General features: G+C 45.4%; 1 protein-coding gene across 2 annotated transcripts in view; it reads left to right on the forward strand.

Moving 5' to 3' along the window:
* The first annotated feature begins 785 nt into the window (after positions 1 to 785).
* UBE2O (ubiquitin conjugating enzyme E2 O) overlaps positions 786 to 24,432 on the forward strand; it is a 54,875-nt gene continuing 31,228 nt past the window's right edge. For both annotated transcript variants that reach the window (XM_032456771.1, XM_032456769.1), the window contains exon 1: positions 786 to 1,264. In XM_032456771.1, the coding sequence (XP_032312662.1) occupies positions 848 to 1,264 (417 nt within the window). In that variant the 5' untranslated portion in view covers positions 786 to 847. The remainder of the gene's footprint in view (positions 1,265 to 24,432) is intronic.

Genomic DNA, 24,432 nt, shown 5'->3' on the forward strand with positions numbered 1-24,432 from the left:
CACTCTATATATAGCCATGCTAACAAGCTACCTTGGAGTTGAAACTATTTAAGATGTATATATTTTTTCTTCCCAACTCGAATTGTAAACACCTACAGGACAGGGACTGTATCTTGCTCTTTCCATATACCTCCCAGTGCCTAGGACTTAGACTGGAGACGGCAAGGGAGCTCTCTCTTTTTTTTTTTTTCCCTTTGTTTTTCCTTTAAGGGAGCTCATTTTAAAAAAAAAAAATTTTTTTTTATTGGAGTGTAGTTGATTTAGTTAGTTTCAGGCATACAGTAAAGTGATTCAGTTATACATATGCATATATACACATATTTTCAGATTTTTTTCATTATAGCTTATTACAAGAAATTGAATATCGTTCCCTGTGCTATACAGTAGGCCCAGTTGTTTATCTATTTTATATATAGTAGCTTGTGTCTGGTAATGCCAAACTCCTAATTTATCCCTCCCGGGAGCTTATTAACTATTGTTGACAGTCTTCAGATCATCCTCCGTCCCACCTCGGCCACTCCCATTTTCCTTGCTTACCACTCCACTTCCTTCTTGGGGGATTCCCACCTCTTCCCACTCCCTCTACTTTTATCCTCTCTGGCCCCGCCCCTCTGTCGTGGAGTCCATCCTTTCCCACCCCGCCCCCCGCCCCCGGCAGCATCTCCAGCGTCCCCTAGCGACGAGGCGGTAGCCCCTAGCAACCGCATCTTGGTTCCCAGACGACGGCGGCACGTAGGGTCACGTCAGCGCGCCGTGGCCCCGCCCCCGGCGCCGGCTGGTCCCGCCTCCCTGTGCCTCTTTCGCCGCCGCCGCCGCTGCCGCCGCCCGAGACTCGCGCAGAGCAATTATGGCGGATCCCGCAGCGTCCGCGCCCGCAGCTCCGGCTCCCGCCCAGGCCCTCGACGCGGCCCCGGACGCGGCCCTGGCCCCGGACGCAGCCCCCGCCCCGGCCCCGGCGCCCGCCTCAGACTCGGCCTCCGGGCCGTCCTCGGACTCCGGCCCCGAAGCCGGCTCGCAGCGGCTGCTGTTCTCTCACGACCTGGTGTCGGGCCGTTACCGCGGCTCGGTTCACTTCGGGCTGGTGCGCCTCATCCACGGCGAGGACTCGGACTCGGAGGGCGAGGAGGAGGGCCGCGGGAGCTCGGGCTGCTCCGAGGCGGGGGGCGCGGGCCACGAGGAGGGCCGGGCCAGCCCGCTGCGCCGAGGCTACGTGCGCGTCCAGTGGTACCCGGAGGGCGTCAAGCAGCACGTGAAGGAGACCAAGGTGCGGCGGGTCGGCGGGCAGGGGCCGGGGCCGGGGCCGGGGTCTGAGGGAGGACGAGTTGGCTGATAGAGCCCAGGGTCGGGCAGGGAGGCGTGCGAGGCGCTGCCCGGAATGGTGCAACTGCAGTGGGCAGAGGTGGGAGGACAAGCCTCAGCGGAGAGGACGCTCCGGTGCAAAGTCATTGCACCAGCCCTGGGCCACCGGGCCGCGGTGGCTTCCCCACGCGAAGGACTTCCAAGCCAGGCCAGGGTGCGGTGTCGGCCTCAAGATTATATATGTGGACCCACGACAGTGGAGAAGTCCTGGGGCTCTGAGGCACGCTCAGCTTTACACCAGTGCGGCGTTTTGCTGACCCCCGAGGAGCTACATACTGCATTGTGCATCCAGGAAGGAAGGCCGTGCCGGTCCGTGCGGGGAGGGGTTGTGGGCATTCCAAAACAAAGATAGAGGTGAAAATCTCGGCCAACATAAAACCCCAAGAAGTTCACTAGATTACAGAATGCGTTATTATCGGTGAAGAAAACCAACCCCTTGTGTTTTACCTTGTTGCCTCGTTTTAATTGCTGCAGGGAACTTTGAGTAAAATCATTAACAATCAGAGCCGTGATATTAATAGTACTGGTGGGGGGAGGGATGTGACAGCTGCTGACTGGGATTGATGACTCTTAAGTACGGTTGGACTTCTTGAAAAAAAAAATACTATAGAACTATGGATGGAGGAGAGCCACCCATTTGGAAACCTGAGGGGTTTTTCTTGACCTGAGGCCATTAAGTGGACATCAGACTCCTTATGATGCTAGTGAATATTGCATTTTCACAAAACTGCAAAAAGTGTTTATCATCATAAACTTGAAACCTGAGCCAGAGTTGGTTTGGTAGCTTTTCATGTCTTGTTTTCTTGCGTGTGAATTCCTATCAGTGATTCGCACGCACACACACACCCTGTATCTTTTGCCCCTTCTTCATCTACTCCTTCTCTTTGCTTTCAAAAACACATTTCTAGACAGGAATCAGGACTGGGCTGTTCAGCTGCCTGGGATGTTGAGTGGTCTGATTTCAGGGGAGGGCACTTTAGAAGTTAATCTGGGTTTCTGACACACTGGGAAACAAAGGCGACCTGCGAAGGGGGTCTGTGATGTCAGCTCTGGCAGGGAAAACGGCCTTACTCCCCCGAAGAGCCTGTGATCTGTTTCCTAGTGGCAAAAGTGACTCCTGATGCCTGTGGCACAGGCATCCACAGACCCAGAGATCTGCTCACAGGATCCCTGGCTTCCCCTCAGACAAGTGCACATCAGGTGGTCACTTCTCTGACTCGGAGAGAAAATGGTAAGTTCATGCAGAAGTATGTGGAAAAGATTACTTTTTACAGTGGAATCTTTGTTAAAAATTGCCACCGATACTGTCATGTTGGGGAGAGAAGATTTTTGCTCTGTACACCGAGTTGTGCGTTGTTATACTAGCAAACAGTTGCCAACATCTTTCCGTCTCTCCATAGGTTCTTAAAAAATGTTTTTCCCTGACTATCTTCTCTAGAGGTTTGTGACTTCTGGAATGGAACCCATTTCACTCTGTCATGGCCTCGTGCCCTGGGGCTCACTGCCGGGAGCTGCCATGTTTATCAGTTTTTGTTCCTGTTCATCTGACTTTGGTGGTTAACTCTGTTTATGGTTCGGTTCCATCTGTCTCCCCCCACCATGTGTAATTATACGCAGTTTGACTTAAAATACCTGTTTTGGAATGAAATAGAAAATAACTTTAAGGCACCAGCTTGGATATATTTTGAAGCTGCCCTCCTGTGACTTGCTTTGAATTTGTTGAAATCCATCATGGCTCCAGTGGTAATGTTTTCTTTGCCATTGTAGTTTCTGCAGCTTCTGAGCTTAGTAGCAGAAGCTAAGGGGCAGAGGAATTCAAGGAAGGGGGGGCATGTAGTGTCCATTTGTGGATGTTGGGACCCAGTTCTTCTTTGAGGACTTGAGAATAGGCTTGTTTATACCTGATCGGTAGCTGTCTATTACCCCAAGCCATAGGCACAGATGACCCTGGTCAGCTGAACGTCTTTCCTGCTCTGCTTCTGACAACCGACTAGGGTGGTGGAGTGGGTCTTGGGACCTTGCAGCATTGTGATTTAGGAAGATTTTCCCTCTCACCTCCCACTCCTTATAAATCTATCAAAGTGACCATGTGCTGTAAAGGAAAGACCATTAGACCAAGACTGAGTATTTAGATTCCGATTGCTACTCCATCACTAATCTGGTTATGAGATTTGAGAACCCAGTTATTGATAGAATAAAGTAGTGACGATCTTGGGAAACATTTCTTTTTAAAGCTGCCACTTATTGGAATCTTTAAATAGTATCCTTTTAATGTAGAGTGTTCAGTAGGCTGTGGAGTGTTTTTGTAGTTTTCGTGTTAATATGGTGGGCAATGAGTAAAGTCTTAATCTTGGTCTCTTAATTTCTTTAAAGTTTTTAATGAACAAATTCAGAAAGAGAGATGAAGAGGCTAGCCAACAGATCCTACTCCCTCCTGGTCATGACAACGAAAATTATTAACAGAAACAAAATAAGTAGGTCTTCCTAGAAACTGCAGAACTTACAGTCCAGTACTTGAAGCTTCAAGCAGCCACAGTTAAGCTTCTTTAGGATTTAAAAGAAGCACGTAATTTGTGCTCCTACCTTTCCTCAGTCTCAGTGTGGTAGCTGATTTACCCACTTGAAACTTTTCCCGTTTGGCCATAGGTCCCGTATGTGGAAACTTGCCCCTTCCCTGTTGATGGTCAGCCTTAGAGTAAATTTTTGGCATAAAGCCAAATGCTGACAGCCTCTTCACCTTCTTGAGCATTGGCTGAATATGGTGGGTCTTTCTGGTCTCCACCTGTCCTGATTTGGACAGAGTGGCCTTTGTAAGGAAGAGATCCCCTGCTGTCTGTCCAAGTTTAGGGCCTTCCTGTTTTTGATTTAGCTTCCCTTTGCTTTCCCATCCCTTGTGTGTTGTCTTTTGCTCTAGGTTGCCTCAACATTCAAGGTCTTGCCTGATTTGAGACTTAATGTCTCTAAATTAAAGCTGTCCATGATCATCCTGCTTTTGTAAGTTTGTGTGTGTGTGTAGCATCCCTGATGACAGGTCCCTCAGGAATTGGCTTCTCGGTTTATTTTTGGCTTCTAGGCAGGCCAGCACTTCCATGGGGAAAGCTATTTGCTGTAGCATCATAGCTTGTGGGGTTCGCTTGCCTTGCTCGTCCAGGTGCTGGACCTATTAAAAGCTATTGTTCTTAGTGATGTAATAGGAAGAAGTTATGTAAGGTTAACCAAGATGCAAGACTAAGTGCATCTAATTGCATTTTATTCAGATAGGATCACAGCACTCGTGGAGTCTCTCAGCTGTTCGTGATTGTATTCTTTGTCCCTTAGCTTCCACTTCTACCTCCCAGTGCCTCGAGAGCTCCGTCTGGCTTGTCCCTGACTCATGGGCACTTTCACCAGATGAAAGGCATGTGTTTGTGTCCTGTGATTGAAATCAGAACCCTTGGGTGCTCTTCCTGGCTGTCACCTACTCTGAATGACCTTGGGCTAGTCACTGCCTCATTTCTCTCTCTGCAATAAAATGTGAGGTCTGTCTTTGTAGCCCCTGAAATGATCCTGGATAGGTGAATAACCAGAAGTGTAGCCAGATGGTGCCTGGCGTGCCTGCTTGGCTATTAGCAGACACCACCCTGATGTCCATCAGACAGAGCCAGCCCTGTCTCTTCAGGAGATCCTTCCCTGTGTCATTGGGTGGTGCCACCCCAGAGAGAAGCAAAAAGTGCACTGCAGGGTCTCAGTGTTGTAGGAGTTCCTGTTTGGTGATGTCTTTGCTTGTGACGTGGTAGATTATAGATTTGACTTCTTTATTAAGCCTCTTCTATAAATACTTGTGAACTTCACTCCTCTGTTACTTTATAAGAAATTCAGTGATGCACATTTAGAGTAACACCTGCCAAAGTCCACCAGCCTCCAGGAGTGGGGACATATGTGTATATATCTTCCTGAATCTAGGAGGCATCTTTTGAAATTCTCAAAAGACAGGTAGTGAGATTATGAATTACAAGGATGGCAGAGGACTGCTTTTGTATTTAAAGATAATAACAAGAAAAACAAACTTATATAGAGTGACTAGGTGATGGGCACTCTAAGTGCTTTATGTGAATTGCTCACAATACCCCTGTGAATTAGGTACTATTATTACCCCTGTATTATGGAGGAAACCAAGGAACAGAGAGGTTAAATAACTTGTCCAATGTCACACTGCTAATAAGTGGAGGAACCTGAATACAAATGGAAGTAAATATAATTTGCTCTCACTTGAGGATTCATAGATTGTTACTGTATTAAGTACCCTGATCAAACATGAGTCACAGGCCTTGCAGTTGGCATTAATCACTGAGTCTTGACACACTCAGAAGTCTTAGTGGAGGAGGAGGTAACCACAGGTGATGAGATGGGAAGGGCAGGATATTGGGATGGGTGGCAGGTGGACCAGTGGCTGGGAGGGAGAAGTGTGAGAGAAACCTTATTGCACTGCCATGTGCTTCTGTTGCACGTTCTTCATTCCCTAGCCCCACAGTTGTTATCAAAATAACTGTCAAAAACGACATTTTATTTCTGGAGAACCTGTAAATACCCCTAGATATTGAATGAAGCAGACTCTGTAAGTCTGAGCCCCCACCTGCATCTCCGGGAGCAGAACAAGCCCGGGTAACTGACGCAGAAACCTGTGTTGTCTTAGAAAAGGTCGGGGTTCAGAAACCCAGCTTGACCTCCTGCCCCTCCCTTGCTGCGGTTGTCACCCTCCTGCTGGGAATGCTGAGTCATGGGACAGGTTGGGAAGGGCTCCCTGGAGAGAGGCTGCGTCCGCTCAGCTCCAGTCCTTCTCCCTTCAGGTTCCCCACGCCACCGACTCTGCTCCCCCACCTGTTTTTGCTTTAGGACGTTAAAGGTCTCTGTGCTTTTCCCGTCCCCATGTCATTGGTTTTTCTCTTTGTCATTTTCCTGTGTTGTTGGGAGGAACTTTTTTTTTTTTTTTTCAGTTTTACACACGGGCCTCATGGAATCCAGTGGCACATCTGCGGGGCTAGCACTTTACCAAAGGGGGTGGGTGCGGGTGTCGTGAATAATGTGGACTGCCGTCACAGCAGTGCTGGGCCTGGGAACAGCGCCAGCTGCCCCTGGTGGTCCCCTCAGAGTTGAGTTTAGGGCGATTCTGTGATGAGTGGGCTTTCTTTAAAAAGCCATCCCTTGGCTTTAACCCTCGGAGGACATAATCTGTGCTCCTATTTTGATCAGAGTTTGCTGCCCAGGGCTTAGCCTGCTTCTGGATTGGGGTGGGACGGTGTTACTTTAAATGAATACTCAAAGGGGAAAATGGCCATCAGGACCGTTTATAAAATGCTTTCTCGTTTACAAGATGCTTTCACTTATATTTACTAGGAATTGGGTGTTTTTAACTGTGGCTCCTCCCCGAGGCTCCGCGTGCCCGGGGCTAGAGGCCAAACCCCGGGGAGGTCGAGGTTTTCTCGCTGCTGCTTCCACAATGGCAGCTGCACTGAGCTGGGGACACGCTCAGAACTGCTTGTCTTGCTGACTCGTGTGCCAGACTCAGGGGGCTCTGCTAGGAACCACCTGAGGTGCGGTTGCAGATCCGACCGGGAAGAGCAGGACGCTTACTGGAATTTTTTGTAGTTCAGGATAAAATTGAATCGTGTTAATGGATAGCCCTCTGAGTTTATCTTCTCCAGGGCTCTTCGCCCTTGTCTCACTCTCCAGCTATACTCTGCGGTTGAGGATTTCTTGTCCTTTGACCCAGGCTGACTGTGTTGAATAGATCTTCTGGTTAATTTGCCCATGGGTATACTGTCTTCTTCTGAAGCAGGACTGTGAAAAAGTTTTTGTGATTTAAATATTGAGGCAAATGACACACTGTTCAGAAGTATTCGGCTAGGCAGTCAGTACTGGAATGAATGTCTTTTTTGAGTTAAATTTAGTTGACTGGTTGAGGAGTTTTTGGTTTGTTTGCATATTTTGAGAGTGAAACATTTTGTTTTCTGCAGCTAGGTCAAAGGAATAAGACACCTGATCACTCTGGTCTAAATTGATAGCAAAGCTATGTCTGGTGAAAATTCATTCTGGCTATGACACTCCAAACAATCTTAAACATTTGAGATACTGAGTAGTGCTAAAAAAAGAAAAGGAAAAGGCAGTCAGTCCTATTCAGCAATAAAATGAAAACCCCAGGCTCCTGGAGAGGTTTCCTGCAGTCTTAAGAGTGTTCTTCATTTGCATCCTGCAAGTGAGAGCTGGTCTTTCACACCCAGCAGCTCTGATGAAGTTCTTCCTCCTTGTTTTAATTTTGATCCTGTTTGTGGGAGATGCTGCAGTGTTGAGGGCTTGTGATGCTGTCTTGACAGGCATATCCGACTGCACTCGCTAGCCCCCTTAAGTGCAGTGGGAAGGAATATCGACACACACATCTGTGTCTGTTGTATGGCTTCTGGGAGCATCAGGATCTGACATGCTCCGAGCCTAAAGCATCCTCATATTTGTCTGCTCTGACTGTTTAATTACTTAAGGGAGTTTGAGGGCCCTGAAGCTTGATGCTCTCGTCTTTAGGACAGGGTAGAGAGAGCATCTCGCCCTTCCCCAGCCTGCTTTGGGGGCATCCCAGCACCCCGCTGCTAGAAAGGGGTATCTGCCTCCATTTCCTGGAGACCCGCGTGTCCCCTAGCCTTTCTCCTTCTGGCCTCACAGCACTGGGTGTGAATGGCTCTTCTGAAGGTCACAGAGGGCTGGTGAATTCCTGGTCACTGCATTTACTGACTTTTTCTCAGCGTCTGTCCTTTTGACTCATCAGCCTTGTTATTATGGTCGATCATCTCTCTTAGTGGAAACTTTCCTCCATTGGGTTCCACTCTACTGACCATAGTGGATTTTTTTCTTCTGCCTTTTCCCTCTTCCCTCTCTCAGTGAGACTCTCCTCCCCTCCCTGTCTTCTCTTCAGTGCGCTTGTCCACTCCTGTAGCCGCAGCTGGTATCTACATGTACACGACTTACACATCTGCAGCACACTCCCAGCCACTTACCTGATAGACCCATCCTGTCATCTTTACGGGTGGAAGGTCTTAGGAATGTAACTACCCTCCCCACTCCTAGTCTGTGGAATTTTAGAAATTTCTTTCCCCAACTTTTTTTTTATTATGAAAGAATTTCAACATACAGAAAAGTTGAAAGGCTAGGCCAGTGATTACTAATTATTGTCAGCCATCATGAGTCAGCAGTTAACATTCTGCCATATTTGCTTTATCTGTGCATGTCAGTGGATGTAAATATGTTATCTCCTGAGCCAGTGGTGAGTTAGCAGCAGACATGATGACACTTAACTCTACTCACACTTACATATTCTAAAAATCAGAACATTTGTAATCATTTTAAGTTTAACTTCTTGGGCTCCCATTCTTTTTTTTTTTTCCTTAAAATTAAAAAAATTGTTGTAAAATACACATAACATAAAACTTTTATGTGTACTGTTGAATGGTATTAAAGACTTCACATTGTTGTTTGACTGTCACCACCACCATCCATCCCCGTAACTCTTCATTTTGTAAAACTGAAACTCTGTCCCCTTTAAACAATAACCGCCCCCTTCACCATTCTACCCTCCCCCTTGCCCCTGGCAGCCACCATTCTACTTTCTGTCTCTGAGTTTGATTGCGGTAGGTACCCGGTATAAGTGGAATGATACAGTATTTGTCTTTTTGTGACTGGCTTATTTCACTTAGCATAATGTCCTCAAGGTTCATCCATATTGTAGTTTATGTCAGAGTTTCCTTCCTTTTAAAGGCTGAGTAGTATTCCATTGTATGGATATACCACATTCTGCTTATCCCTTCATCACTTGATAAATACTTGGGTTGCTGCCACATTTTGGCTTTTGTGAATAATGCTGCTATGAAAATGGGTGTATGATACCTCTTTGAGATCCTGTTTTCAATTCTTTTGGGTACATACCCAGAAGTGAAGTTGTTGGATCACGTGGTAATTCTATTTTTACTTTTTTGAGGAACTGCCATACTGTTTTTCCGTAGCAGCTGTACCATCTTATATTCCCAGTTTCTCTGCATTCTAGTCAACATTTGTTATTTTTATTTATTTTTTGATAGTAGCTATCCTACTGTGTATGAAGTGCTATCTCACTGTAGTTTAGATTTGCATTTCCCTAATGATTAGTGATGCTGGGCAACTTTTCATGTGCCTGTTGGTCATTTGTATGTCTTCTTTGAAGAAACGTTTATTCAAGTCACTTGCCTGTGTTTGATTGTTTTTAGTTGTTGAGTTTTAGGAGTTCCCTATATATTCTGGATTATCTTTCTATCAGATACATGGTTTGCAAGTATTTTCTCCTATTCTGTGGGTTGCCTTTTTTACTCTGTTGGTAGTGTCCTTTGATGCATAAAAATGTTTAAATTTTCATGAAGTCCGGCTTGTCTGTTTTTCTTTTGTTGCCTGTGCCTTTGGCGTCAGGCCCCCATTTTAATTTGTCAAGTCTTTGTTGGAAATGCCTCTTGCGTCCCTGCATTTCCTTTCCACTGCACTGGTTCCCTGATTGTCTCATGCCTGGACTCGTCTGTCCTGGTCCCCCTGCCTTGAGACCCTCCTTCTGCCCAGCAGGCTGCACTGCAGGCCGACCTCCCGAGTGACCAGGCTGTCAGGGCCCAGCCTCTTGTCCTGCCTTGACTTGTCTTCAAGGCTCCTCAGCTTCGTTTCACACGTTCTCCTGCCTCTTCAGTTGACTCCAGCTAATCTGTTTTCCCAAATCACTTGTGCTGTTCCCTGCCTCATGCCCCACGGCACTTGGGCGATGCACTCGGGTTCTCTCCTTAGATAGGAAGCTGCTTGAGAAACAGAGCTTTCTGTGAAAGCTTATATTCTGAATGACTCACATATACGAGTGAATAACTCCTTCAATTAAGAATGGGTAAAACCACCCCAGTTGATTGGCGGTGCTGGGAATGGGAGAGCGTGGATGAATGACACCTAGATCAGTGCTTGTTAAAGGCGAGTGTGTGCTTGGCTCTCGTTGGTACAGATTCTCCTGCAGCGCCCAGACTGGGGTGGGCCCGAGGATGTGCGTGTCTGATGTGCTCCTCCGATGCAGATTCTGCTGCTTGGGAGTGACTACACTTTGAATTGGACTGGTATACAGGTCCTCAAAGACCCTGTTGATGTCAGTAGGTTCAGTTTTTAATCCTCCTCCACCCAAGTTACAAGAATATGCAACTGGTTTGAGGTTTTTGTCTCCCTCTGCTTAGTCTTCTAGTAGCAGTGTTAATACCAGAAATTGTCAAAAGATGGGCCGCAGGAGGAAAGGGAAATTAAGTTGCCTTTAATAACCAGGCAGTGCTTTCAGGTCATAGCATTAGAAAGACCTGTTTACTACCAACCCTCCCCTATTGCCTACTGACCAATATTAACACACAGTTGTTGCTAAGACGTTTCATTGGATTTAATTTCTTTTTAGGATGAAAATATATGATAGCTGTATGAGTACAGTACAGCCAGTGGGGACAGTGATTGAAATTGCTGTCTTTTATCCAGCCCGCATCAGTGGGTTGCCTGCTGTGTGCTCGCTTTGCATGTTATTATCTTTCTGTTTCCCTGAAGTGGCCCGTGTCCCTATTTTAGAGACGAAGAGACCAAACCTGGAAGATGCCTGTAACCCGCTCAAGGCCACACAGCTACTGAGGAGCTGAGCTGGGGTGTTTGTGCTGCCAAAGCTCAGGCTCTTTTCTCTGGCTGCGCAGCTGCCCCTGCAACTGCTGGGTGGACTGGGTGGACTGTGGGAGGTGGAGACCCCACCTCATCCCTGCCCTAGATCGGGGACCAGCGGACTTTCCTTAAAGGGCCAGGTGAACATATTTTAGGCTTAGCAGGCTGTACTGCCCCCTTCACAGCTGCTCACCTTTGCTGCTGTAGTGAGAAAGTGTTCAGAGACAGTAAGCAGATGGATGGCCATGGCACAGGCTGTAGGATTTCACTTAGCGCAGGCAGAAGGCTGGGTTTGTCCTGCACACTGTAGTTTGCCCATCTCGGCTCTGGAGGGGACCTGAGCAATGCACATGTGATGTCAGCCATGTCTGTAACTTTAAACTTAATAAGGAGCCATCTGTGAAAAGAGAATTGAAATGAGTGAAATTAATTTTAATATGTTTTTACCCAATGTATCAAAAATATGTTAACATGTAATCAGCATAAAAACTATTATTAAAATTATTTACATTCTCCTTTCTCAAATGGCTGCTGTATTGGGTAGCGCTGCTCCAGAAACTCGGTCTGGTAGGAGAGAAAAACACCTCTCTAGTCCCTTACTCAGCTTGATTTTCCTCGTGGCACCCAGCATCATCTGAGATTTCATTACTTCATCTCCTTGCTTACTGCCTCCCCCAGCCAGAAAGTAAGGGGTCAGAAGCGTCTCGTTCTCTGTTCCCAGTGCCTAGGATGTGACTGCACCAAACCAGATGCTCACTGATATTTGTTCAATGAATAAAGGAAGGGATACCATAAGATAGACAGTTCCAAGTTCCATCTGAAGAGGAGTTTGGTGGGAGAGCATGAGGAAAAGCTTTCATGGAGGTAGGTTTTGAACGAGCCCAGGAAAGGTAGGAACTGGGGACTGCAGTTGTGGGAGGGAAGGGTACCCTACGCGGTAAGACCACTATGAACAAAGACAGTAGAGGCAGGAAGTTTGGGTGACACGTGGGAAAAATAGTTCACTCGGCCTAGAACTTCTTTACACGTAAAAGCTATTGAGGCCCCCAGCGAGCTTTTACTTACATGGGTTATATCAGTATTTACCATGTGAGAAATTTAAACAAGATTCAAAACCCAAGAATGCTTACGCCATCAGAGCAATGACATCATGTCGCCTCTGGAAAATTCCACCGTAGACTTGTGAGAGGATGAGAGTGAAAAGGACAAATAATGCCTTTTGAATAGTATTATGAGGTTCTTCTGTTCAACACAGGAAACTTTTTTCAATATGTTGTAGTATCCTGTAATGAAAAGGAATATGAAAAGAAATACATGTATGTATATGTGTGAGTGAAACATGCTGTACACCAGAAATTGACACAATATTGTAAACCAACTATACTTCAATTAAAAAAAAAAAGAATCAAAAGTTCCTTAAAATTAAAAAAAAAAGATAGTGAGGAAGTTTTGACTTTGGATCTCCTGAAAGGGCCTCAGGGGTCCCTGGACCATATTTTGAGAACTGCTGAGGGATAAGGAGGAAGTCCTAGCAAGCAAGGATCCGACTGCAAATAATAAAAACATTTATTATTGTTATTAGTATAAAAATTATTATTGTGCACCTGCTGTGTTCTCGACACTGTTGTAAGCACTTTGGGTGTGTTTGCTCTTTTAAGCCGCCCTGGGAGAACCTGTGAAATAGCTGTTATTATTTTACCTATTTTACAGATGAAGGAGGGTAGGAGGCTGCCCATAGTCCCATAGTAAGTGGAAGAGGTTGCGCTAAACCCAGGCTGTTGCCCCTTTAGCCATGCGGCCAGCTGCCCCTCAAAGACTGCATCACACTTGCTCTGTGGTATAAAGATCTCTGAATGGTAGACTTGGGAGTTTAGAGTTTTTTTTTTTTTTCTTTTTAACGTGAGGAGCCACTGCAGAATTTGCAGTGAGTGATTGGGCAGTGATTCACAGGGATGGGTTAGGTGGGGGAGCTGGGAAGCTTGGAGACTACTAAGGAGGCTTTTACAAAGCAAGTGAGTTATGTCTTTTGTGCATTTAATTTGCATGACATCATGTATACATGCAAGGCACAGAGTGTTGAAAAGTACTGATTTTTCTAACAAAATGGGCCCCAAATGTGAGCCAGCGACTTCATCCAGTATCCAGTGGGCACAGCAGCGACCTGCTTCAGCGCCAGCCGAAGAGCTGGTGTGTAGGACTTAGTACTCGTTCTAAGGGAGTTTTCAGGGATAATTCTGTTGGTGCTCGGTTTGACCTGGGGACCTAACTCCAAGTGCAAGTGGGACTCTGTTGAATCTGAGAGGGCAGTAGTAAAGCTTTGAGTTAGGGTGGTGGGGATAGAGAGGTCAGGGCGTCGGGGGGGGGGGGGGGGCGGGGCTTCTCAGGCAGGGCAGCAGGCGCAAAGCCCTGCAGGCTCCTGGGGAGTAAGGAGTGCGGCGTGGGCACCACTCACTGGGCTGCGGCAGTGGTGTCAGCGGCCTGCGGCTTTCAGCTGGTCAGGAGGGAGTTGAGGAGCCATTGAGTTTTTTGCTTTTTATTGTTGTAAAATATACATACCATAAAGTTTACCATGTTTACCACTTTGGAGTGTACAGTTCAGTGACGGTAAGTATAGTCATGTTTTTGTGCAGCCTTCCCCACCACCCATCTCCAGAACTTTTTCATCTTCCCAAACTGAAACTCCGTCCTTATTAAACAATAACCTTTTGCAAAAGTGAAAGCCGTTCACTGTAGACATGTGGCCCCCCGGCCTACAGGGAGTGAGGGGGAGCCACAGCAGAGACCCAGGTGGTAAGACAGTCCCACCAGTAACAGCAGCATGGACAGAGTGTGTGGACTCGTGGTTTTGGGTGTGCTGTGTCTTAGGTGCCTGGAAACATGCGGGTGAATAGAGATACGTGCCTTGGAGATATGTATTCAGTCTGCCCCATCTTTCTTTAATTCTTACTGTTATCCTCTTTCATACCCTCATAATTGCGTTTTAAAAATCAACACTATTTTGATTTACAGAAAAGTTGTAAAGATCCTGATATACCCTTCACCCAGCTTCCCCCAATGTTAACATCTTAGGTAGCACGACACATTTGTCAAAAGTAAGAGGCTAACATTGGTTCCATGCAGTTAGCTAAACTACACGCTTTTATTTGGATTAATTTTCCACTCGTCCTTTTTCTGTTCAGGATCCAAATCCGTGATACTCCATTGCATTTTGCATAATTGCCTTTTGAATGTTGGAAAAACCCTTCTAATTGATCTTTCTCTCATCCACACTTCATCCTCTGCCCTAAGAGTTATCTTACTGGAGAATTTTGTTCCACCAGCTTTTGATACCACAGAGAAGGGGTCAAGCAGGATGCTCTCTAAAACAAGATGGTCGGAAGGGACACGTAACTGTGGAGAGCACTTGTGTAGTTGAGGGGGGAGTGAATGCAGGGTGATATGGGAATGTAGGGGCCAAGGGCCACGGAAGTAGAGACAGTCTGCAGGCTGGATGGCTTGCTGCTCAGTCTCTGGTGATCCAATACTGAAGACAGATTGGTGGGATTATTCTCTTATTTGTTGATAGCTTTTTTTTTTTTTTACTGATTGCAAGTTATGTTAAGTTACTTATACATACTTAATACAAAATCGCAAGAACATATAAAAAGTAGGTTTAAAAAAGTCACCTGTAATTCTACTACGTGGGTATAAACTGCTTTTTATCATTTCAGTGGATGGTTAGTCTTTTATGAGCATGTAAATATTTGTTTACAGAAAACGCATACTGTGTTCAATCTACCACCCACTCCAACCCACCCCTGCAGTACATGCTGCTTAACAAACTTAAAACGGGTTGGATTCGGAAGACTGTTTGAGGTGTCCAAGAGAATGTCAAGTTTGCAGTCCCCATGTGTATTTCCACCAAATATTGGGAGCTTTAAACCCAGACAGACGTCTTTGCTTTGCTGTTCACTATTATAGAAGGCATCTTTCCCATGGCAGACCACGTCACCTTGTCGAGACCCCGTCAGATCTGTTGCTGTGCGGGCGACCCCTCCTCAGCACCCCACCTTGCGTTGGTGTTACACGGATTCTCTTGGGCTCGAGCCTGAAGACTCATTCCTGGACTGTATTTTAGAAACAAACACCACCAGTGACAAAAACCTTTACCATTTTCACCTTGCTTCGGCCTCAAGGTCTCGGGTCCAAGCCTCCTGCTGAACCCACAACAGACCTTGGCTGAGCAGGTGCCGTGTCCTCGGTCTTTGCACTCGTCCACCCCACCCTGCGCTCGCATCCACACTGTGGGCACCTCGCAGAGATTTGCTGGGCCTTGATGATCATCTCTGTTGACTAGCTCATCCCTGCACTGCTCTCCAAGTACGAGTCATCATGCTCTTTCCACTTCCTCTTTACTGGAATTGTCATCCGTACCTTGGTCTTTTCCTGAACAGCAATACTCGTGCCCACCGCCTTTGCTGTTTTCAGATGTGATGGAGTTAACGTTTGTGAAACGCATGCAGACTAAGTGCAGGCACAGTTAGAAAGGCTGAGGAGGACACAGCATTGTAAACTGACCTTACTTCAATAAAAAAAAAAAAAATATACACACACACACACACACACACACACACACACACACACACACACACACACACACACACACACACACACACACACACACACACACACACACACACACACACACACACACACACACACACACACACACACACACACACACACACACACACGCACGCTAAGGAGGACTGCTCTCTTGGCCTTGAGCCTGTCTGCAGTGTTCCTAAGTTGGATGTTCATAGGTGGAGGTATTTTCTGTGTCATAAGGTTTTCTTCCCATTTCAAAAAAAATTTTTGATAACATGATTTTTAACGAATGCCCTTAATTCCAGCAGATGGATGAACCCAAATTTCTGTAATCAATCTCCTCTTTTGACCAGCTAACTTGTTGCCAGGTTTTCACAGTTTTAAATAACGATACTAACATCTTATACCTTTTTTATATCTTTGACTCCCTCTTTAAGTTTTTAGGATAAAGTCCTAAATGAAATTACTGGTCAAGGGATAGCAATACATTTTTAAGACTTGATTCGTTTTATTAAACTGTCATCCCCCAAAGTGGTCCCCATTTACACTTCTGTCTTAGAATACCTATTTTCCCAGCATGATGGTGAGATTTTTTTCTGACTTATGCAGGCGTACCCAGCTAGTTGGCAGCATCTAAAGGACTAGAACTCAGGGCAGCTGACTGGGCCTCTTTTTGACTGCTCTGCTGTTGCCAAGAAATAAGCTTTTCCTGTGCCAGGGGGTGTCCCTGAGCTCTGCAGGACAAGCAGGCCAGTCTGTTGTGCCTTCAGCTCAGGGCATGCATTCCCTGCGCAGAGGGCTGGATGAGGGGGAAGTGAGTAAGCCAGAGCTGGGGTAGGGGGAAGGAGGTGCTCAGACAGTGGGCTTTGAGTTGGCATGTAGACCTGCGATTACTCAGTGTCCACAGCTAGACCCGTAGACAGACTCTTGTACAGTTGCTGGGAATTGGATGAGGTCATCCTTGAGCACCACTCAGCATAGTGCTGGCCAGTAGTTACTGCTAACTGGGGGCTTGTTTAGTTCTGCTTCAGTTTCCCTGTCATGTGTGGGAGCCCACACGGTAAGTATGATCGCAAGTTTAGCGGGAATGTTGCTTATTAGCTTGTCTGCCCTATAAGACTGACTTTAAATCCAAATCTTAATCCTTGTGTGTGTGTGTTTAAATAAATAATATACACAGATGGAATAACATTCAAAAAGTTTAAAAGAGTATGTAATGAAATATTTGTTTCTTCCCTACCATTTCCACTCCCCAGAGACCACCACTATGACCAGATCTATTCTATTCTATGAATATATATATATATATATATGTATATATATATATGTATTTATTTTTTTTACAAGGCTAGGCATATATTAACATCCCTTTTAGGGTTTCTCTGTGATGATTCTGCAGCAAGACTGAGTTAGATCTTTTTTTATTAAGATAGAAAAATGATACTGAAAATTTGCTGCTGCTTCCCCCCCCCCGTTTTATTGAGATATAATTGACATGAGATATAATTGACATGAGATATAATTGACATACACGTTTAAAGTGTACAGCATCATGATGTGACTTAAGTGCACCATGAAATGATACCATGATAAGTTTTGTGAATATCCATCATCTCATAGGTACAAAATAAAAGAAAAAGAAAAAAATCTTTTTCCTTGTGATCAGAACTCTCAGGAGTCACTCTCTTAACTTTCATATGTAACATACAGCAGTGTTAATTACATTTATCATTGTTGCACATTACATCCGTAGTACTTATTTCTCTTATAACTGGAGGTTTGTACCTTTAAGCACCTTCCTCCAGTTCCTCCTCCCTGCCCTGCCTCTGATAACCACAAATCTGATCTCTTTTTCTGAGTTTGTTTCTTTTGAAGTATAATTGACCTACAACACCATGTGCTTGGATATTTCTATACATTTCAAAATCATCACCACCATTCTGTGCATATTCTAACACGCATGTATATGTTCTTCCCCTCCTCCACGTCCTCTCCCTCCCCTGCCTTTTTTTTTTTTTTTTTTTTTAAAGCACAGTAGCTTTCTGGACTACTGTGTGCACTTGCCAGGTCACTGCTTTGGATTCAGGCAAACCTGGGTCAGGTCCTCCCTCCCTTGTTATTAGCTTCGCGGTGGCGAGTGAGGGACTTAGTGTGTCCAGCCCCTGGGCGCTGTCCCTGGCCTGGCACTTCCCTCTTCTGCTCTCTGAAGTGCTGCCCCTGTGCCGGGCATGCCACTGGGTTGAACTGGGTCCAGTGTGGCGCCACTTGGGGAAAAACATGGTGCTGCTGGGGGACAGCAGGGTCAGCGTTTATTAGTCCTTGGCACTTGCTCCTGAGCCCTCTGTTAGGGCAGGTTATCTTAGTAGCCAGAGGTGCCCCTGATGGGGTGGGGGTGCTCACGGAGGTATATGAATCAAAAGACCCTTGTGAGGACAAGGAAGGACAGTTTTTTGTTTTGTTTTGTTTTTCTAAGTTTAAGTGAAAAAGCATTCCCAGAAATGTCCTAAGCGTCTTTCATCTCCACTCTTGTCATTTTGTCCCAGTTAGAATTGCTCACTCGGTGTGACAGTTTTGGCTGGGCCCACCCTGGAACTCCTTTCAGAAGCAAAGGCTAAACTCTGAAAGGACCCTCCCCGACCCAAATTTTGACCGTGGCCACGTGCAGCGGGCGCTGTTTCTGTTCGCTGGGGAAGGCGTTATCCTCATCACTGTTCGGAATCCCTGTCTATTTCATCTGGCTCCAGTGAGACTTCTCAGATGGCCTAGCTCATAGTGGGTCTGTGACTATGTCCTGGATGGTGATTCCCAAGGTGGAGGTGTGTTTCCTGCATGTTGGGCTTTCCAGGTTCTCCCCCACCTTAAGCTCTTCTCAGGCTGATATCAGCTCTATCTTCCTAGGCTGATAACACCAGAGTACAAGGGAGTTTCCAGCTATCGCATGCCCAGTGCTGGTGGGGCCTTCGACTGAGGCCCTGAGATGATTGATGTTGGCTGTATACCAGGTTTTAGAGTGTGTCTAGGCCCGTAGCAGCAGGGGCTGCAAGGGATAATTTGGTTTGACCCCCTTATTTTGTAGTTGAGGAACTAAGGCCCCAGGAGGCTACATGTTTGAGATTAAGGTTGATGGAAACCACAAATGGACAGACACTAAGGCTTAGGAAAGAGCAGTCCAAAGAAGGACACCCATCTAATTTCCAAGAGTAGAAGTGGAGGGCACTAGTGATGCTGGTTTTTGTTTTCTGGTGGTTTAATTGTAGTGGAGACAAGGTTCTGGTGTTTGACTTGAAAAATAAAATCTGTAATACAGAGAATTTACGCCATGACTCAGGAGACATTTCCAAGAAAACTTCCTTCTCAGGACCGTAACACCAGGCAGCTTAACCTAGCTTGCTTAAAGCAAACAAAAAACAAACACCAAACAGCTTTATTGAGATATAATTCACATACCATAAAATTCACTCCAAGTACACAATTCAGATGGTTTTTGGTATTGCCAGAGATTTGTGCACCCATCATGACATCTAAATTTAGAACATTGCATCACCCAAAAAGAAGCTCTCTACCCATTAGCAGTCACACCACATTGCCCGCTTCTCTCAGCTCTCAGCCCCTGGTAACCACTTTCTGTCTCTGTGGGCTTGCTTGTTCTGGGCATTTCATATAGATGGAAACATGTAATATGTGGCCTTTTGTGTCTGGCTTCTTTCACTGAGCATGTTTTCGAGTTCCCTTCGTACCGTAACACATTTCAGTACTTCATCCCTGTTTGTGGCCAGGAAGGCTTCTGTCGTGTGGCTCTCCCATGTCTCTTTATCCCTAATGACTGATGTTGATGGACACTGGGGTCGTTTCCACTTTGGGGCTCTTTTCAGTAACGCTGCTCTCAGCATTCACATGCAAGTTTTGTGTGGATGTTTCTTTTCAGTTTTCTTGGGTGTTATACCCAGCAGCAGAATCGCTGGGTCATACGGTAATTCTGTGTTTAACCTTTTGAGCACCCGCCAAACTGTTTTCTGGAGTAGCTGCACCATTTTACATTCCCACCGACAGTGTATGAGGGTTTCAGTTTCTCAGCATCCTCACCAACACTTGTTATTGTCAGTCTTTTGATTATAGCCATCCCGTGGGTATGAGGTGATATCACATTGTGATGTGACATGCATTTCCCTAGTGACTAGTGATGTTGAGCATCTTTTCATGTGCTTATTAGCCATTTGTATATCTTTTTTGGAGAAATGTCTATTCATATAAATCCTTTGTAAATTTTTTAATTGGGTTATTTATTGGCTTGCTTCTTAGACCCTGCCTTTGGGTCTTCTATCTGTCCTTTAGGATCTGGCAGGTGGGCCACCTCCGTGGTAGGTGCCTTCTCTGTGTCACTGGGGCCTGTGCCAGGCATCTTGCATTATATTGGGATTCAGCCTCCTTTGCTATTTAACTGTGCCCTGGAGGGTTTGAGACCCTTATAAACTGAGATCTTTAAGTTCTAAATCTTTCTAGGAAGAAAGTTCTAATTGTTTTACATCTGGGGCTCCACAATCACCCTAGAATAAGAAGGGGGTTGTTGAGTAGGGCCTGTTGGACAGGGGGTCAAGCTTTCAAATATGTACCAGTCACGGGAACCATGCACAGTACACCGTATCCAGCTGACGTTTTTCAAAGGCTGAGACTATACCATCTCCCCCCCAACCCCGCTCGTGGCACGGATTATAATATTTCTTATGCAGTAGGTGATGAAATGCTTGTTGCTTGACATAAATGTACTTTGGTAGCTGAGTCGTTTGTGTAGCCATTTGGCAGGTTGAAGATATGATTATGCTGAACTGGTGAGCGATGCCTGTGTGTGACAAACGGTGCTTGGTTCACAGAGGCCCGGAGCTTTCTGAGTGTGTCTTGGCTGCTGCTGCTTCACAGATCCTCCCTCCGTCGGCGGGGTGGCTGTCTGCTGAGGGGCACGTGTGCTGCTATTTACATCTTGTGACTTTCTCAGTGATTGTTTTTAGTTTAGCATTTCAGAATCTAATTTCATTTTGTAAGTGTGCAAAGTGTTGATTGCCCACGCCTGTCACCTGCCACTGATAGTGAGTCTCTTCCACCCAGAGCCCAACTTTGTCCTGGATCTGTTCTAACCGCCGTAGTTGAATCACAGCAATCTATGGAATTTAAAGTTTTCTCTGACATTTGAAACAAAAAGCCATTTGTAGGAGCAGGTCAGTGGCCCTTTCAGATGATGGGGGAGCTTTTGGCAGAGTTATGCTTTCCTTTCCCTTCCCACCATTCCCAGTCTTAGAGTGGCAGTGCTGGAAGAGCCCTTCGGGGATGCACTGGATTCTGATAGGCAGTGCGTAGATACTTGGAGGCGAATGTCAAAACTGAGGATTTCTGACTCTTGAATGTGCAATTTCTTGTTTTTGTTGACTTATTATCATCTCTCTGTCTTCAAATATGTCTCATGGTTGTATGTAAGTACTTTGCAAAATTAAGGTTACAGAGCTCTGGTTGGCATAGTGTACTTTAGGAAAATGCTGTAGATTGAATGCATTCATTTATTTCTACTTCTTCCAGGAGCCTTTCTAAAATGACTAAAAGAATTCTGAAAGAATTTTTAAATGTCTAAACCCACAAGGACAAAGAATGGGAGAGAAAACAGTAGACAGTAGTACAAGGGCTCAGGTTTTGGAAGAGGGAAGGTGAATGCAGCAGCAGAGCAGGACGCTGAAACGTTGGCGCCCAGAGACACCAAAGAGGAGCATTGTGGGAAACTCAGAACTGGAGCACCTGGTGTCACTCAAGGTGGGAGTGCAGTTTGGGCCTTAAGACAGAGGGATGAGCTGAGAGTCTGCATAGGGAGAGATTAAATGCCCCGAGTTACCTGTCCACTTGTACAAGCCAGAGAACACTCAGCCCTTCCGCCCCGAGAGAGCAGAGGTCTGTGCTCTGGAGAAATGGAACCAGAGACTGGATTGAGTGAGGTTCCTTGACGGAGCAAAGGCATCATAACCTGGGCTGAAAGAGGGATTCACAAAAGTCTGTAAGCTCAAGGGGAATGAATCCCAGCGTGCTAAGGCCAGGCAGGAGGCGTGGGACTGGAGGATTCTGGAAGAAAGAGACAGACCCACAGTTGCTAGTGTTTGGCATTTCCTCCAAGCAAAAGTCAGGTTCTGCCCTAGCTGATATGCTCAGTACTAGTCCAGAGCCTTGCTGGTGTTCACAGAGCTTCCATCATCTTTTTATTGCCTCAACTTTTTAATTTTTTGTTTTGAAATTGTTACAGATTCACAGAAAGTTGCAAAAATGGTACAGAGAGGTCCCTTGCACCCTTCATCCAGTTTCCCTCAGTGGTTACACCCTACCTAACTACAGACAGTATCAAAACCAGGAAGTTGACATGTACACACTGTGTGTGTACAGTTCTGTGCCATTTTATCATGTGTAGTTTCATGTAACCACCACAGCAGTCAAGGTACAGAATGGTTCCATCACCACAAACATTTCCTGGTGACTCATTTTTAAATGGGACTGGGCAGCCAAGGATCACTGAGCATATTCAGAAAGCTCCCAGTGTGAAGGGTAGAGGCTAGAACAAGCAAAGAGAAAGACATGTCAGAGGAAGCGGAGTTGATACTGCAAACAGAAGAAACCCTCAAAACATGCAGGGAATAGCCTTAGGAATGAGTCAATATTTTGTTGATGAAATAAAACAGGATGCTAAAAAGTCAAAACAAGAAATAATTCTTGGAAATTCAAAACACAAATAAGAAAAAAAGAGTTGACAAAGACTCCCAAGAAACAGAATAAAACATCTGACATCAAGGAGATCCATACAGAGAAAAAGTGAAAGTGAAGGACAGAATTGTATATCAAGGAAATCCGAAATGTTTCCAGAATTGATGATTACAGGGTTCCAGGATGGTGAATGAAAAAGTCCTAACTGGCACAGTGTGTAATTCCAGAACATACTGGGGATAAAGCTTCCAAAGAGAGAAAACAGTCACATAAAAATGATAGGGACTGAAGAGGCATTGGTTTTTTCAACCTCATGGGAAGCCACAAGGCAGTGCAGTGGATTTCCAATCTAACATGGTAGACTGAGCTAATGTAGAACCACTCCTACTACAGTTACTTGGAAGTGCTATATAAAATATAACAAAGATTTTAAACATATAGTTGAGCTTATAAGAAAGAAAAAGGGTAAAAAGACACCAAAATCAAAGAGGGAACTTAAAGCCAGAGCTGAGTAGGCCTACTGATGGCAGTGCTGGGGATGTTTATTGGACTCTAAAACAGGACCTTACAATAATAGAAGTTTGGATTTTAACAAACGTGTATAAAATTGAAATAGAGATTCCTCTCACAGGGCTGTTCCCTGGTAAAAGGGAAAAAACGGGCGTGAGAAAATCTCCCCCATGGGGCCAGAGAAATGGCAAGGAGGTTTGCCGCCGGCCCGCACTCTTGACATGTTGGGGGGTGCCTCCCGTGTGCAGGTGAGACGTCCCAGCTTGAAGTCTGTATTTCTAATGCCTGTGTGTTTCAGGAACCCCCACGCCGGTGCCAGGCCGGTGAAGCTCCTTGCAGAAGGAAAAGCAGGACTTTTTGTAGAATGACCTTCTGCAGTGCAGGCCGCTTGGAGTCCTGTGACCTGCACAAGTGATGAGCTGGTGTAGGAACTCACGAGCAAGACTCAGCTGTCACAACAAACAGGAGGCTTTCCAGTGTTTTAAAACTTCAGATATTAGAAGAGACTGTAGTATAACGGTTAAAGTGATTGAAGGGCTTAAAGAATAGAAATCAAAGGGAAGAAGAAGATACAATACATTTTAAAGGGGCTATTTTTTAAAAGAACCAAATAAAACCTCTACAATGAAAACTCTAATCATTGAGTTTAAAGCCCAGTGGAAATGTTAAATGGCACAATAGACACACCACAAGAGAAAATTACATGAACCAGAAAATAGATCTGAAGAAGTTAAGCAGAATTAGCACAGAGCAGAGAGGGAAGAGCAGTAAGGAGCTTGAAGGGCAGGAGGGGCTGGGCTGTGTCTAATGGTAGTTCCCACAGGGAGAAATAACATCTCACAAGCAGCTGGGGAGAAGAAGACAGATAACTCCCAAGGTTCAACAATGAAACTCAGCAAATATCTGAGTAGTAATAGTAGAGGCCAGACCACAATGGAATAAAGTCTTCAGCATGCTAAGGAAAATTAAGTTGCTGGCGTAGTTTTCAGTGATCAGCTTCTGATTCTATAATGAGAACAAAATAAAGGCATTTTCACAGAAAGAAAAACTAAGCTTATTCACTAACAGACCTTCACTGTACTTCAGGAAGAAGGAAAAAACGCAGGAGAGAGACAAAGAGGAAAGGTGTGCAAAGACACCAGAAATGTGGGTGGATCTAAATGGTCATTAACTTATAAAACAGTGATCATTACTAATTGGAGGAGAGTCAAAAACTAAAATCCTGACAGACAATAAATGGAAATGAGAGGGGGTGATTTGAAAGAACACATTCTAAGATCTTCGAACTGTTTGGGAAGAGTGGGAGAGGCATTGATTTGCTTTAGACTTTCTGAGTCAAGCAGGCACAGTAAAATGTCGAGGGTAGCCACTCAAAGAATGGAATTAGGATCGAAAGCCTTCAGACCAGTAGAGGGAAAATCTTTGGACTTAAGAAAACCAGGTCATTTCACTAGAAAAAAAGGAGAACAAAGAAAAAGTGTGGTAGACAGAAAGCCCTAAAGGTGATGGAAATGAATCCACGCGGATCACAATGAGTATAAACAG

Source organism: Camelus ferus, chromosome 16, assembly GCF_009834535.1.
Source record: "Camelus ferus isolate YT-003-E chromosome 16, BCGSAC_Cfer_1.0, whole genome shotgun sequence".
In the NCBI taxonomy this organism is placed as follows: Eukaryota; Metazoa; Chordata; class Mammalia; order Artiodactyla; family Camelidae; genus Camelus; species Camelus ferus.